This window comes from Solanum dulcamara, chromosome 4, assembly GCF_947179165.1.
Source record: "Solanum dulcamara chromosome 4, daSolDulc1.2, whole genome shotgun sequence".
Taxonomy (NCBI): Eukaryota; Viridiplantae; Streptophyta; class Magnoliopsida; order Solanales; family Solanaceae; genus Solanum; species Solanum dulcamara.
In genome coordinates, this window is record NC_077240.1 from 28071054 (window position 1) to 28084104 (window position 13051).

Consider the following 13051-nt stretch of genomic DNA (forward strand, 5'->3'; position numbering starts at 1 on the left):
TACATACAGATATTATGATGGTCTTCTCGATCCTCTGAGAAAGAGTTACGTGTAATTTCGGTATGATCCACGTCATTTCTCCGCACATCGATTTGCATATATTTAGGTATCCTAATAGCCTCGACGACCCGTATAGAGATTTATATAAAATTGTTATGAACTGCTGAGTTAGCTAAAATTATTGTTATAACATGATTTTTTTACTATTTGCCCATATATATACACATGGTGCATATTTATTGCATTAGCCTCCAAACTATGGATAAGAATGCTCGCCTACACCACTTGTATTTCAAGTCTCTGAGGCTAGAGATCGAAGTTTTTACTTTATACCATATGCATTTCATGCCTCTAGACTATTAATTAATAATAGTGGGTTCGTATTATTTTTTGAATTCACCTATGAGATATATTTTGACAAAAATAATTTTATCATCACCTACCATTGCAAAATTGAAGCTTGGATTATCTACAATTTGTTGATGTAGAGCCATATCAAAAGAAAAAATGCAACAAATTAACTTCAAGAGAGAACAACAACAATACCCAGTGATGAAAACTACGTTTTTTTTTGTGTTTATCGAGTGATGAAAATTGAATTGCCAAGTTAGGGTTTACATATTGGGCAAATAACTTTAACTTGAAGTTATTTTGGACTTTTTTGTTTAAATTTTTCGCCATCAATTTTTTCTAAGATTAATTTCTCTCATGCTATGACTGAACACCATTCTACAATACTGGCAATTGAAATTGCAAAACTTCAGTGAACTCAACAAACAGAATAAATTATATGACATTTACTTTTTTCTTTAAAACAGATACAAAAATGTGAGGAGAAGAAGAAAAATTCTGTCTACTTTTGTGAAGAAGAAGAATTTTCTTTTTCAGTGTGTGAAATGAGACGAAATCTATAAAAATTCATAGCCAAACTAGTTAGGAACTAAGACATGCGAATATGCATATTCACAAAAGACATTCTCTTTCAATTTAGGGAAAAAAACTGCGAATTTTAAATAAATCTTATTGGAAAAAATAATTTCGTGAATATCGCATAAATTAATATTAGAAAAGGAAATTAAATATCGAAAATGAAAAATAAATTCAGTCTAAAAAAAATTTCAACCAATCATTTAATCAAATTTAAATTCGAGTGACGACAACAATGCGATGTGAGATTCTCTTCTCAATTCTTTAAAAATTAGAAGAAGTGCTTCCCTTTATATAAGCACATAAGTTCTTCTCTTCCTCATCAATGACGGAGAAATAAACTTTGTTTAAATTTTATTTTTTTACCATTTCTTAATTTACATTACTCCTTATTTTTTAAAGAGCAATTCCAACAATAATTCCACTATTTTTACTGTGTTCAAGCCTAACTCAAAGGCATAAAATTCTATATTTATTGCGATCATGCTGGTCTAACTTACTTGATATCCTTGATTGGATAGCTTTCACAAATATATATTGGTATATATATATATATATATATATATTAGAGCTGCAAATAAGAGCTCTAATATATATACACCAGCATGATGAATATTCATTTCATTGCTCTTGTATACTTTTACAAGGAAAAAATAGTATTCAAAATAGAGGAAGAGCTCTTGCGGAAAAGAAATCACCTTTGACAATTACTATGTGGACGTTTGACTATGTTTCATTGTGAAATTTTTAAAATAAAAATGATATTTGAAAATAAGAATTGTGTTAGATCATGAATATATTATGAAATTCAACTTCATTCTAAAATTTTATTGACAAATATATTTTCTGCTGGAAAAAAGTAAAAAAATTACCTAGCCAAGTAGCTCGTATATTTTTCTTCTCATGATTATTGGACAATTATATATATATTCCCCTCTCATAATTATTAGAGAATTATTAACAAATTAATGGAATGATAACATACGCCACTAACGTGCCCCAGAATGTACTAATGTAGGCACTTTCCTCTTGCTCTTTTTCCACCTGAAATACAAAACCACTCCCCCCCTACCCCTCATTTTTCTCTAACATGCACCATCTCCTCCTTTCTTCCTTCATTACTATGGCTTCTTCTTCTTCTTCTTCTTCCCTCTCCAAACCCCTAAAAAAAACCTCAAACTCAAACCCTAATCCAAATTCCCCAAATTGTCCCTCTTCATCCCACCACCATCACAACCTTTGTAATCACTCCCCTTCAGCTACCCTTGATCTTCTAATCTTCATTCTTGTACTTTTCTCTGGTGCTTTCCTCATCATTTCCTACTTCTCCTACATTTTTAATTCCATTTCTCTCCTTTTCCCATACCCACCGTCACTTTTACTAAACACCCTTTTGACCCATCTTGAAGATGTCGACGTTTCGACCCACTACATCTTTTACACATTCTTCTTTGTTGTTTTCCTTTTCGTGGTGATTTTTTTTGAGATCTGTTGTGGCTTTGGGTTTAGATCAAGGAAATGTGGGAAAACTGGGTGTAAAGGGTTGAGAAGGGCTATGGAATTTGACTTGCAATTGCAGGGTGAAGAGTGTTTGAGATCTGGCTGTGAGACCAAAGCTGTTAGAGAGATCAATGAGTTGCCTTGGAAAGGTGGGACTGAGAATAATCCAGATTATGAATGTCTTCGTGCTGAATTGAGAAAAATGGCACCACCCAATGGACGTGCTGTATTGTTGTTTAGGTCTAAATGTGGCTGTCCTGTCGCTAAACTTGAAGGTTGGGGTGCTAAACGAGGGCGTCGGCACAAGAAGTGAGTTCTTTATCTCTTCTTTTTTTTTTTGCATTTGGAGTTATGGAATTACTCTTGGTTGTGTATCACAAGAGTCTTGCTTTATGTTGATTGTGTTTGGTTTTAGTTCCATTGCTCGAGTTGATGATTATGCATTCTAAGTAGTAGTTCATTCCTGCTGAAAGAACAAGGAAACCTGTAATGGTTACTGAAGTGAAATTTAAATTTGAAGAAGAAACTGCTCTCATAATGATTAAATAAAAAGGTGCTGGTCTGGTTTGGATAGATTTGAAGGATGTGAGACTTATCCTGAAAAGAAAGATAGAAAAAAATGATGTGATGAGCTAGGAAGAGTTGTTTTAGAGATGAGGAATTTATAAATTGGGATGATGATGCTCACACTTTTTAGGGCTTCTTTGCGTCTGGCAGGCTACTACAGGTCAAATGACATCCAAGTATAGTCAACATCGAAACTAAATAATTATCTATGAGTTTGTTGATTATTGATTCTATCCATTAACAAGTGATTATGAGGTTACTAATTGACACAATAGCTATGAATTGTCATAAAGACCAGTCAATCAACTAGACCTCAAGTCAAACTAGTTGGAAAGTACTTATGAATCTCTTAATCCATTATGTAAAAGACAAATTAAGGGTTCTCTAAATCATACACTTATTCTAACTAGATTAAGAAGCACTTGGTAGTCACTAGACCTAGACACGTGCGGCAACAATGAATGGTGCCCCAATTCCAACTTATTTGTATCACCTAAAAGGACCATTCTGTTCTATTTTGTTTGGTTCTTACGTAAGTCCTCAATGATTCCAGGATAGTAGGTAATTTGACAAGTTCTGTTCATGTGGGTTTAGATCTATCCAGTCCCTTTTAACATCTTCAATTATCATTATGTTGAACCTACAGAAAGTGCATATGATATGTGATCTTCTCTTGTCGTATCCTCTACTGGTTGCACCCTCTGTCGGATCTCTGCATACATACTTTTTTAAGTATGAAGTAATCATGCACATCGTAGTATTATGTACAACAAAAATAACTCTATCCTTCCCCTTAAAATACCAAATCTATTTACTTCTAATTTTTCGATCATTTATGACTACATATCCATCTTATGCCCATATAATTCATCTTGTGGATATGATGGACCTTAAGAGACCCAACATTATTTCTCATATAACTTTGTGGTTGTCACAATTATTCTATTGAAGTCACCGATCAAAAAAATTATTCTATAGAACTTGTCTTTCACGTTGTGAGATATCTTCTTATCGCATATAATTGTCATAGTATTTCTCCATTTCCTCCTCCCTATTTCAAATGTTTTGTGTTACATCTTCATCTATGATTTCCTACTCTGTGGGACTACACTGGATATATTGTTGTTGTTGTCTTCGTCTATGGTTTTTTAAAGGAAAAATCATCTCCATCTATCATATCAATTCTTGAAGGAGTCTAAATCTTTCAATTGTTTGTATTCAAACACTACAATTAATCTCAACTCACCTTCATTCTTCTTATTGGGACTACATCTCTGGAGCATATATTTTGTCTTACTTTTATTTAATCTAAAACCCATATTCCTTAAAAATATTTGTCCATAGTTTTATCATTTGGTGGACGTGTTCATTTGTTTTGTAAATTTACATATTACCATCCGTATATAACATACACCATGAACCCTCATTTTGTATACTCCCTCCGTTCCAATTTATGTGGCACCATTTGACTTGACACAAAGCCACAAAGTTTAAAAAAGAAAGGAAAACTTTTAAAATTTGTGGTCTAAAACAAACCTTGGACATTTGTGTGACTATGAATCATTTTATTAAGTTAAATTATTTCATATTATAGAAAGGTGTCATTCTTTTTGCGATGGATTAAAAAGGAAAGTATGCCACATAAATTAGACAAAGGGAGTATTATTGATGAGTTCATCCATAACTAGGTTAAACAAGTATCCGCTCAAAGCAAGTACGTAGTGTAAATTCATGTTTATAGCAAGTCTTTAGATCTCTCCCCGTTGTTTTACACTTGTGATTACTCCCCCATACATATATTTCATGTTATTACATGTTTGGTATGAATTCCTTTCTCCCAAATAAATGGTGGGGAAGCTTTGGGAAGAAACAGTTGTTATAATTATGTTGTCATCTTATGACCATTAACATGTTTTTATTACTCAGTTTGACTTTTGGAGATTGACATTTTAGGAATAGGTGGTAAAATGTTTAATGTGCAAATGTATTATCCAAAATGCATGGGAAGTGAATGTAAGTTTTGTTACAGTTACCAAGTATAACTTGTAAGTTATTGCTTTTCTATTTAAGAATAAAAAAAGATATTTCCTTTCTGTATACAATCTAAGTGTAATGCTCATCTGATGCTGCAGCAAAATATCTTCTAGCCTACTAATTCATGGGAGAAGATTCTATTTTTAAGGGCTTCAAAATGGTATGTCTTTCAATGGTAGGGTTAGGAGTTAGGATTTGGGAGTGCCAAAATTGATAGTGTTGTAGGATAAAATCGTAGAAGTTCTTACGGACTCTGCCACTGCCTGAAAAGACTATGTCCACGGACCGGATGGCAAGACTTCACTTGTCCTTTAAACTGTTTCAGAGGATATCACCCCCATTTCGATCCTCATCCACTATCCCCCTCAGAGGGCGGGTATTTGTTATCTTAAGATTTGTGCGTTTGGTGAGAGTACACAGTTGTGAAATGAATGAGATAGAAAGAGGGAGATGAGACTACTTTTTCTGCCTTATGCCCTTGATCAATTAGTGGGACATTCTAGAACTACGTTTTAGATCAGTGGGGAACAGCCTTCAGGCTGAGCGTGGATTGGTATTTCAGAAGTGAACTTCGCACAAGTCAATAACCTTATGTTTCTTAATTTTGAACGATCAGGAATTCTAGATTATACCTAACATTATTACTCTTCCGTAACTAGGGCAAAACATGTACAGTTTTGATGTTGATCCCTGGTGTAAACCCACCATTATGGGAAACTCCTTTGTATTTCCTATCGTTGTTCTTACAGTAGTGATGACTACTTTATAGTTTATACATATCCATTATGACATTTGTATATTTAATATGGATTCTTGTCTTCTTCAATACCCACTGAACAACTTCTCGCCGTACTCTTATCATATGCTTTATTTAGGTCAATGAACACCAGGTGTAGATCTTTCTTCTTCTTCCAATAAATTTCCATCAATTTTCTTAAAAAAAATATATTTTTTGTGGTAGCTTTGCTCAGGAGTTGAGATTTTGGCAGTTGGCACTCTGTCAGTATGATTTCTCTCTTGGGAGTAGTATGATGTATTTCCTAGAGATTGTGATCTGTGAGTATGGAATCATTGATTTTGCAATATGAACATTAGGTTTTAGCCCCAAATCTTCTTTCTCAAGTGGTGGTAGCATAATATTGTTGTATACCAAGATCTGCATTTAGAATTTTACAATGCTAAGGGATCGTTTATTACAAGCATAAGGGATTATAAAGTTTATCAAAAAAAAAAGGATAAGGGGTTATAATCCCGAGTTAAAATATGGGATAATTGATAGAATTTTTAATTCCAGGATTAGCATTTTCGGGATTTCTTATACCAGATTCCCGGGATAAAATGTGGAATTATTGGTAGAATCTTTAATTACAGGGTGCAATCTCGGGATTTATACACCGCACTCTGTGGGATAACAATCCTGATATTGGGATAAAATAGCACAATGATACATTTACTCTATACTCTGAAACTTTTCTCCAAGTCTTTTAAGAAAGTCAAGTTTAAAATTAGAAATAAAAGTTAATCCAATTTTATCTAGTTAAAACCCAACAGATGTTTTATATTATACTCCAATGAACCAAACCCCAACAAATTAAAGTATATCTGCTGAATAATTTCGTCATTATTTAATCCTAGTATTATAATCGCAGTATAAATTGCCCCAGGTGTTTGGCTAAGATCTAAGGCTGGTGATCAGAAAATATTGAGAATTAAGTTATAATATTGTAGGCAAAGCATTCTTCAATACCTGAATCAAGTGATTTGATGACTTAGAAATATATTACAAGATGCCAGATTCAATCAGAAGTGTTATCATATTTTATCAAGTTATGGTTACACAGTGCATTTGTTGGATGACTTTGATTAACATCAAGAGCCAATCAGAAGGATTTAGTCAATGCAACATATCCTATCTTTCGTTCTTTAAGTAGTTTGTCAGGCCCAGTGGAATATGTCTGATTACTTTTTTTATAAGTAGCATGTCTGACTACTTTGACGAGTGGATTGGTCATTTTAACCATTTCCCCTAGTATGACTTGATCTGTCATTCAGATCTTCTTGCAAGCTGGCTTGGACACCACTGTTATTCAAAATAAAAAAACCATTCACATCTTCCTTAATTTTGGCAAACTCTGGAGTCATTTTCAGTTCCTTGGAATTTCAGTCATTTATTATTTGCTTGACTGCAGTTTGCAAGTTCAAAGTAAAGAGGCCCTATTGCTAGTCATGCATATTATAGTAGTGCCAGCTTTTCTGTTGCCACTAACCTGCCGTTTGCGCCAGAGAAGTTCTAAATAGATTCAGAAAACCTACAAGACTTAACTATATAGTCTGCATCTGAAGTTTCAAGAAGTTTGTGTTTTGATGTGATCATCATATTGACAATGATGATGACGTGGAGTCTTTGGAGTTTATGTTTGTTAAAAGAATTTGATCGTGCTGACATATACTCCATACATTAATAAAAAGAACATGTATTTGATAGGATCGTATTGGCAAATACTCCATGCATCTGCTATTTGGAACTTCGGAGAACCATTTTTTGGTGTATACTAGCAATGATCTGCCCATTTAGTCATCTTAGGATATTAGGTTCAATTCTATCATACTTTGACCAAAAAGGTGTTGCTAGCTGATTTCCGGTTAAAATCCTTATGTTGAGCTGTTTTCTTCTGGAATCACATCTTTGATTGCCGCATTATTTCTGCATTCTCAATCTATTGCATGTCTGATGAGAGAGAGTTTTTAACTACTTAGCTCATCAACACTTTATGGTGTATACTTTTGTGCTACTTGTTTTCTCTCAGCCTCCTAACATCATGTTCTCTTTTCTTTTTGCCCCTTTCCACGATTACTGACGTATAAATTTGTTGACTAAATGCAGGACTCTGACACTTCATGGTAAAACGGATCATCGCTGAATGTTGATGATTGCTTATCGGGATCTCGTTTTGTTACTTCTGAATTTCAGAAGAATGGGAGATTGGTATTGTTGTTTAGAACCATTTTTATTGATCCCATTGACAGAGCTCTTCAGCTCCTTGGAACTTACTTTAGAACGATGCTCAATGTGTACAAACTATAGACAGAACTTATTTTCTTTTCTCAAGAAACACATATCATAAAACATGAATAAATTACATAATTAGCAGTCACTTTTTCAAATAAGGAAGTGCTCATCTTTCCTCCCTCATTACCTGCCAGGTTACTGCAGTGTTGGAATGGTGTTTCTTCCCCAATAATTTCCTCTCAAGATGTTCATCAAATTTCCCATTTTGAACCTCTAGTTTGCTATATTGTTTTTCAGTCAAATAAGATTTTGAACTGCCTAAATAACTTCTCCACGTAGTTCTAGGCAAAAAGCCTTGTTCAAGTGGAGAAAGATAGAGAAATGAGCTCATTATTCATCGAATTTCAAAAGATAATAGCCTATTTTTGTTACCTCATCTATTTTTTATCCTCTAGAACCAACCCAACTATAAAAAAAATCAATCCTTCTTTTATTCAGATCCGACCCAAATCTACGAAAGGAATATTGAGTTTATTTCCATCTGCAGGTTTGGAGGAGTACAAAATGGGCATGCGACATTTTTAGAATAAAAAATTTAATGATTATAGAATAGAAAATCATTGAATGTGATTTTTCAAATACCTTGCCTTTTAATCCCTAACCTCCTCCCCTTAATTTGTTCCCCATTAGTATTGGTTTGATAGATGAATGATCTTGTAAACTAATGGAATTAAACTTAATCATTATTCATGAAATATAAAACAACAAACAATTAAAGCTACTTAATTAGGATAATTAAATCCACAACAATTGAGAAGTCAAGCTCAAAGAAACAAAAAAAACAGACACTGGATATAGTCCCAATACTGAATGTGCACCTTTACTCCTTTACTACCTATCAAACTCTAACTAGGATTAAGTTTCATCTTCCTCTTCACACAGCTTACATTGTGGTTTTACATTTGATCAACAAATCTTTCGTGTATATATTGCTATTAGCTACTAAGTACGCCATAAACAATCATTCAATATTTAAATTTAACTTTCAACTTAGAATGTATTTACTTTTAGTTTAATACGATGATAGTACATGAAAATCTATGATAGAATTCTTTTACATATAAAATATTACATCTAAAAATAAATTTGAAATCTCATTTAGTTTTTTGTTAAAATTTAAGATTTCAAACATTTCGTATGGCATGTCCAAACATAAACTTGTGGTACACACCTCCCCCATCTAAATTTTGTTTTAGTGAAGCCAAGAAAGTTTCCCATGATAGTGTGTAATGATCATTGGAATCAGACACAAGCCTTCCTTTTACCTCCTTCCTCCATTCTTCTTACTCTCTTTTCCCTCTCCCAAATGGGTATCTTCTTCATCTTCACAACCCAATCTTCAATTCTTCTTGGACAAAAATATCAAGAAACAAAAACCCAATTACGAGTTCTCTCTTGTTTCAGCCTTCAAGTCATGTTCGACAAATTCATGTATCATTCGGGGCCAACAGCTTCACTCCCTTGTCTTCAAATCAGGTCTTGAATCCAATATTTTTATACTAAATAGCTTGATCACTTTTTATGTAAAATGCGGATTAGTAAATCATGCTAAGGCAATTTTTGACTCTTGTTCTAGTTTAGATGCAGTGTCTTGTAACATAATGTTGTGTGGGTATGTTAAATTTGGGTTTTTGAATGATGCCTATGAGATGTTTGATAAAATGACTGAGAGAAATTGTGTGTCTTATACGACAATGATAATGGGTTTGGTACAGAAGGGGTTTTGGAGTGAGGGAATTTGGATTTTTAAGGATATGAGGTATTTTGGTGTTGGTCCAAATGAGCTGACCATGGTGAATGTCATTTCAGCTTACTTGCATTGTGGGCGAATTACGGTGGATAAAATGCTTCATGGGTTGGTGTTGAAAATCGGGCTTACGGATTTCGTCCACGTGTCCACGAATTTGCTTCATTTGTATTGTCTTAATGGGTGTTTGAAGGATGCAAGTATGTTGTTTAATGAGATGCCTGAAAAAAATGTGGTTTCTTGGAATGTGATGCTGAATGGGTATAGTAAGGCTGGGCTAGTTGATTTAGCTACAGATGTTTTTGAACAGATTGTTGATAAAGATGTGGTTTCTTGGGGTACAATTATTGATGGTTATTTGCAAGCAGCAAGGTTGAACGGTGCTGTCAAAATATATCGTGATATGCTTTATACTGGGCTGCATCCTAATGATGTTATGATTGTAGACTTTCTATCGACTTGTGGACAAGTGATGTCAAATTTTGAGGGTAGGCAGTTTCATGGTGTAGCAGTAAGGATGGGTTTTGATCTATTGGACTTTATTCAGGCAACAATAATTCACTTCTATGCAGCTTGCGGGGAAGTGGATCTTGCTCGTTTGCAGTTTGAAGTAGGAAACAAGGACCATGTTGCATGTTGGAATGCCCTAATAGCAGGACTTGTTAGAAATAGAAAAATTGACGAGGCTAGACATTTATTCGATCAAATGCCTGCAAGAGATGTTTTCTCTTGGAGCTCTATGATTTCTGGTTACTCACAAAGCGAGCAGCCTGATTTGGCTCTTGAGATTTTTCATGAGATGTTAGCTGCTGGTGTAAAACCAAATGAAATTACTATGGTCAGTGTAGTCTCTTCTATTGCTACTTTGGGGACCTTGAAAGAAGGTAGATGGGCTCATGATTATATTTGCAAAAATTCCATCCCTTTGAATGACAACTTGAGTGCAGCACTAATTGACATGTATGCCAAATGTGCCAGCGTCAATGATGCCTTAGAGGTATTCAATCAAATCAGAGAGAAAGCTGTCGATGTCTCACCATGGAATGCCATTATTTGTGGCCTGGCAATGCACGGGCATGCACAATTATCTCTTCATATCTTCTCAGATTTGCTGAGGCGAAAAATCAAACCCAATTCTATCACTTTTATTGGAGTCTTAAGTGCATGTTGCCATGCTGGGTTAGTGGAGGCTGGTGAACAGCATTTCCAGAGCATGACTAAACTGTATAATGTAAAACCAAATATTAAGCACTATGGTTGTATGGTGGATCTTTTTGGTAGAGCAGGAAAGTTGAAAGAAGCTGAAGAATTCATAAGGAGCATGCCTATGGAGGCAGATATCATCATATGGGGCACATTGTTAGCTGCTTGTAGAACTCATGGTAACACAGAAATAGGTGAAAGGGCAGCAGAGAACTTGGCTAGAGTGGAGCCATCCCATGGTCCTAGTAGGGTCCTTCTGTCTAACATTTATGCAGATGCTGGAAAATGGGATGATGCATTTCTCACTAGGCAAGTTATGCGAAGTCGAGGATTGACAAGGTCAACTGCATACAGTGGTGTTGTATGATAAATTGATTCTGTTAGCTGCTGTTACAGCAAAAACTCTTTTTGTACTTGGCTGCCAAGGAGAAGAATTCACCTATAATAACTTTTGAGTGTCCCAAATATTTCAAGCAAACTGCTGATTTTTCTCCAGTTCTATCTATCCTTGTGTTACTAATCCTAACTGTTAGAAATTCGGAGCAAAAACAACATTATGTGTACCTTAATTTCACAGCGGAAGATGTTGAATTTGCTTCCAATTCGAAGTTGCTCCAAATCGACTTCGTCTCTCAAGGAAACGGAGTATATATCGCATACTAGATGTCTTTGTTTTTTTTGTCAATGTGAATCTAAAAAAGAGATCGTCCCCTTTTTTTTTCCTTCTCTGTCTCTGCTTTATTTTTCTTTTTTGTGCCTTTCAACTGAAGGGAAAGTTTATTTTAAAAGGAAGAGGTTGAGCAGTTACTTAATAATTGTTCCCTCTTCTTTCAAAATTTAAATTATCTAAATTTAATTCCCCTTTTTTTTCAGAAGAAAAACGTATTGGGTCGGTTCGGTCCACATGGGCGATCCATGTCCCAAAACTTATATCTCCCACTTCACACATGGTGAACAAGACCCAAACCAATATGACATCAACTAGACACACAATTCATACGACAAATAGTTCGTGCGACCTGTGAGCATCAAGAGCTTACCTATAATGTTTTACAAGCTCCACATAGGAATCCAATCACATGTGGAAAGAATTCGCTACTGATATGAGGATTTTATAACTCATAATACCCCAGGCTCTATTCACTACTTCATTAGTTACTTATTCGATCCCTCATCCTCTTAAAGAGGTGGACTCGAGTTCATGTTTAACTTTATAAACACAATTACACTCGAGTGTAATAGCCGGTTTGTGTATAAAAGTTAAATTATTCATTTTAATCATCTTTCCTTTCTACTCGATATCTGTTCCAAATCAACTACTTTCCTAGACATGCACTGCATTACTAAATCACTCATGTCTATTACTAACATGCTAAAGTAGCAACACTGATCGAAGCTTCAAGAAACAGTAAAAGGTCAAAGAGTATTCTAATGAAAAGGTAATTGAACTTTTATGGGATCTCACACAATGAAGAAGCAGGGAACCATTCTTTCATTAACCCATCGATCGTTTAACACACGTGGTATGAAATATTTGCTACGATGCTTTCACCTTATACTCGTGTACATGTCTCATTCTTTTAATTATCCAACATCGTACAGACCTTGGTCTAGACACCTCTAGATGTCTAATCTGACTTTCTCTCTTCAATGATCCTCAAATTCATTTTCTTAGAGAGACTCTTGTCCAGTATATAAAAGAAGTCATCTCATCGTAGTGAAAAACATCTCTTCACATTCTCTGATGTAAGGCGATTGCTCCTGTGAGAGAGCCAATCTCGCGATTTATCCGACACACTTTATTTCAAAAACAAAAATATCACATGCATATAAGATATGAATATAAATTCAATAGTTTATATTGATGAGAATGTTATAACAATCACGTTGTCTTACAATACCTAAATATCATCTATCCTACTCAAACCTAGAGTCTTAACATATTTCTCAGACAAGTCTCTAGATATCGCTTTTGTAAAAGGATCAACTATAATTTCACGTGT

General features: G+C 34.6%; 2 protein-coding genes across 2 annotated transcripts; both read left to right on the plus strand.

Annotated features, from left to right (window-relative positions):
• The first annotated feature begins 1967 nt into the window (after window positions 1–1967).
• On the plus strand, window positions 1968–8184 carry LOC129887175 (uncharacterized protein At5g19025-like). The gene is made up of 2 exons (XM_055962160.1): window positions 1968–2736; window positions 7913–8184. Exons 1-2 carry the CDS (start codon window positions 2018–2020, stop codon window positions 7947–7949), a joined length of 756 nt encoding a protein of 251 aa, XP_055818135.1. The 5' UTR covers window positions 1968–2017; the 3' UTR covers window positions 7950–8184.
• Window positions 8185–9144: 960 nt separating this feature from the next.
• LOC129887176 (pentatricopeptide repeat-containing protein At5g19020, mitochondrial) lies at window positions 9145–11884 on the plus strand. The gene has a single exon (XM_055962161.1). The coding sequence runs from the start codon at window positions 9328–9330 to the stop codon at window positions 11413–11415; it is 2088 nt and encodes a 695-aa protein (XP_055818136.1). The 5' UTR covers window positions 9145–9327; the 3' UTR covers window positions 11416–11884.
• Window positions 11885–13051: the final 1167 nt, after the last annotated feature.

Coding starts and splice junctions, on each gene's coding strand:
- LOC129887175 (XM_055962160.1), top strand. CDS start 2,018: ATGCACCATCTCCTCCTTTCTTCCTTCATTACTATGGCTTCTTCTTCT. Junction 2,737..7,912: donor CGAGGGCGTCGGCACAAGAA/GTGAGTTCTTTA, acceptor GACTAAATGCAG/GACTCTGACACTTCATGGTA.
- LOC129887176 (XM_055962161.1), top strand. CDS start 9,328: ATGATCATTGGAATCAGACACAAGCCTTCCTTTTACCTCCTTCCTCCA.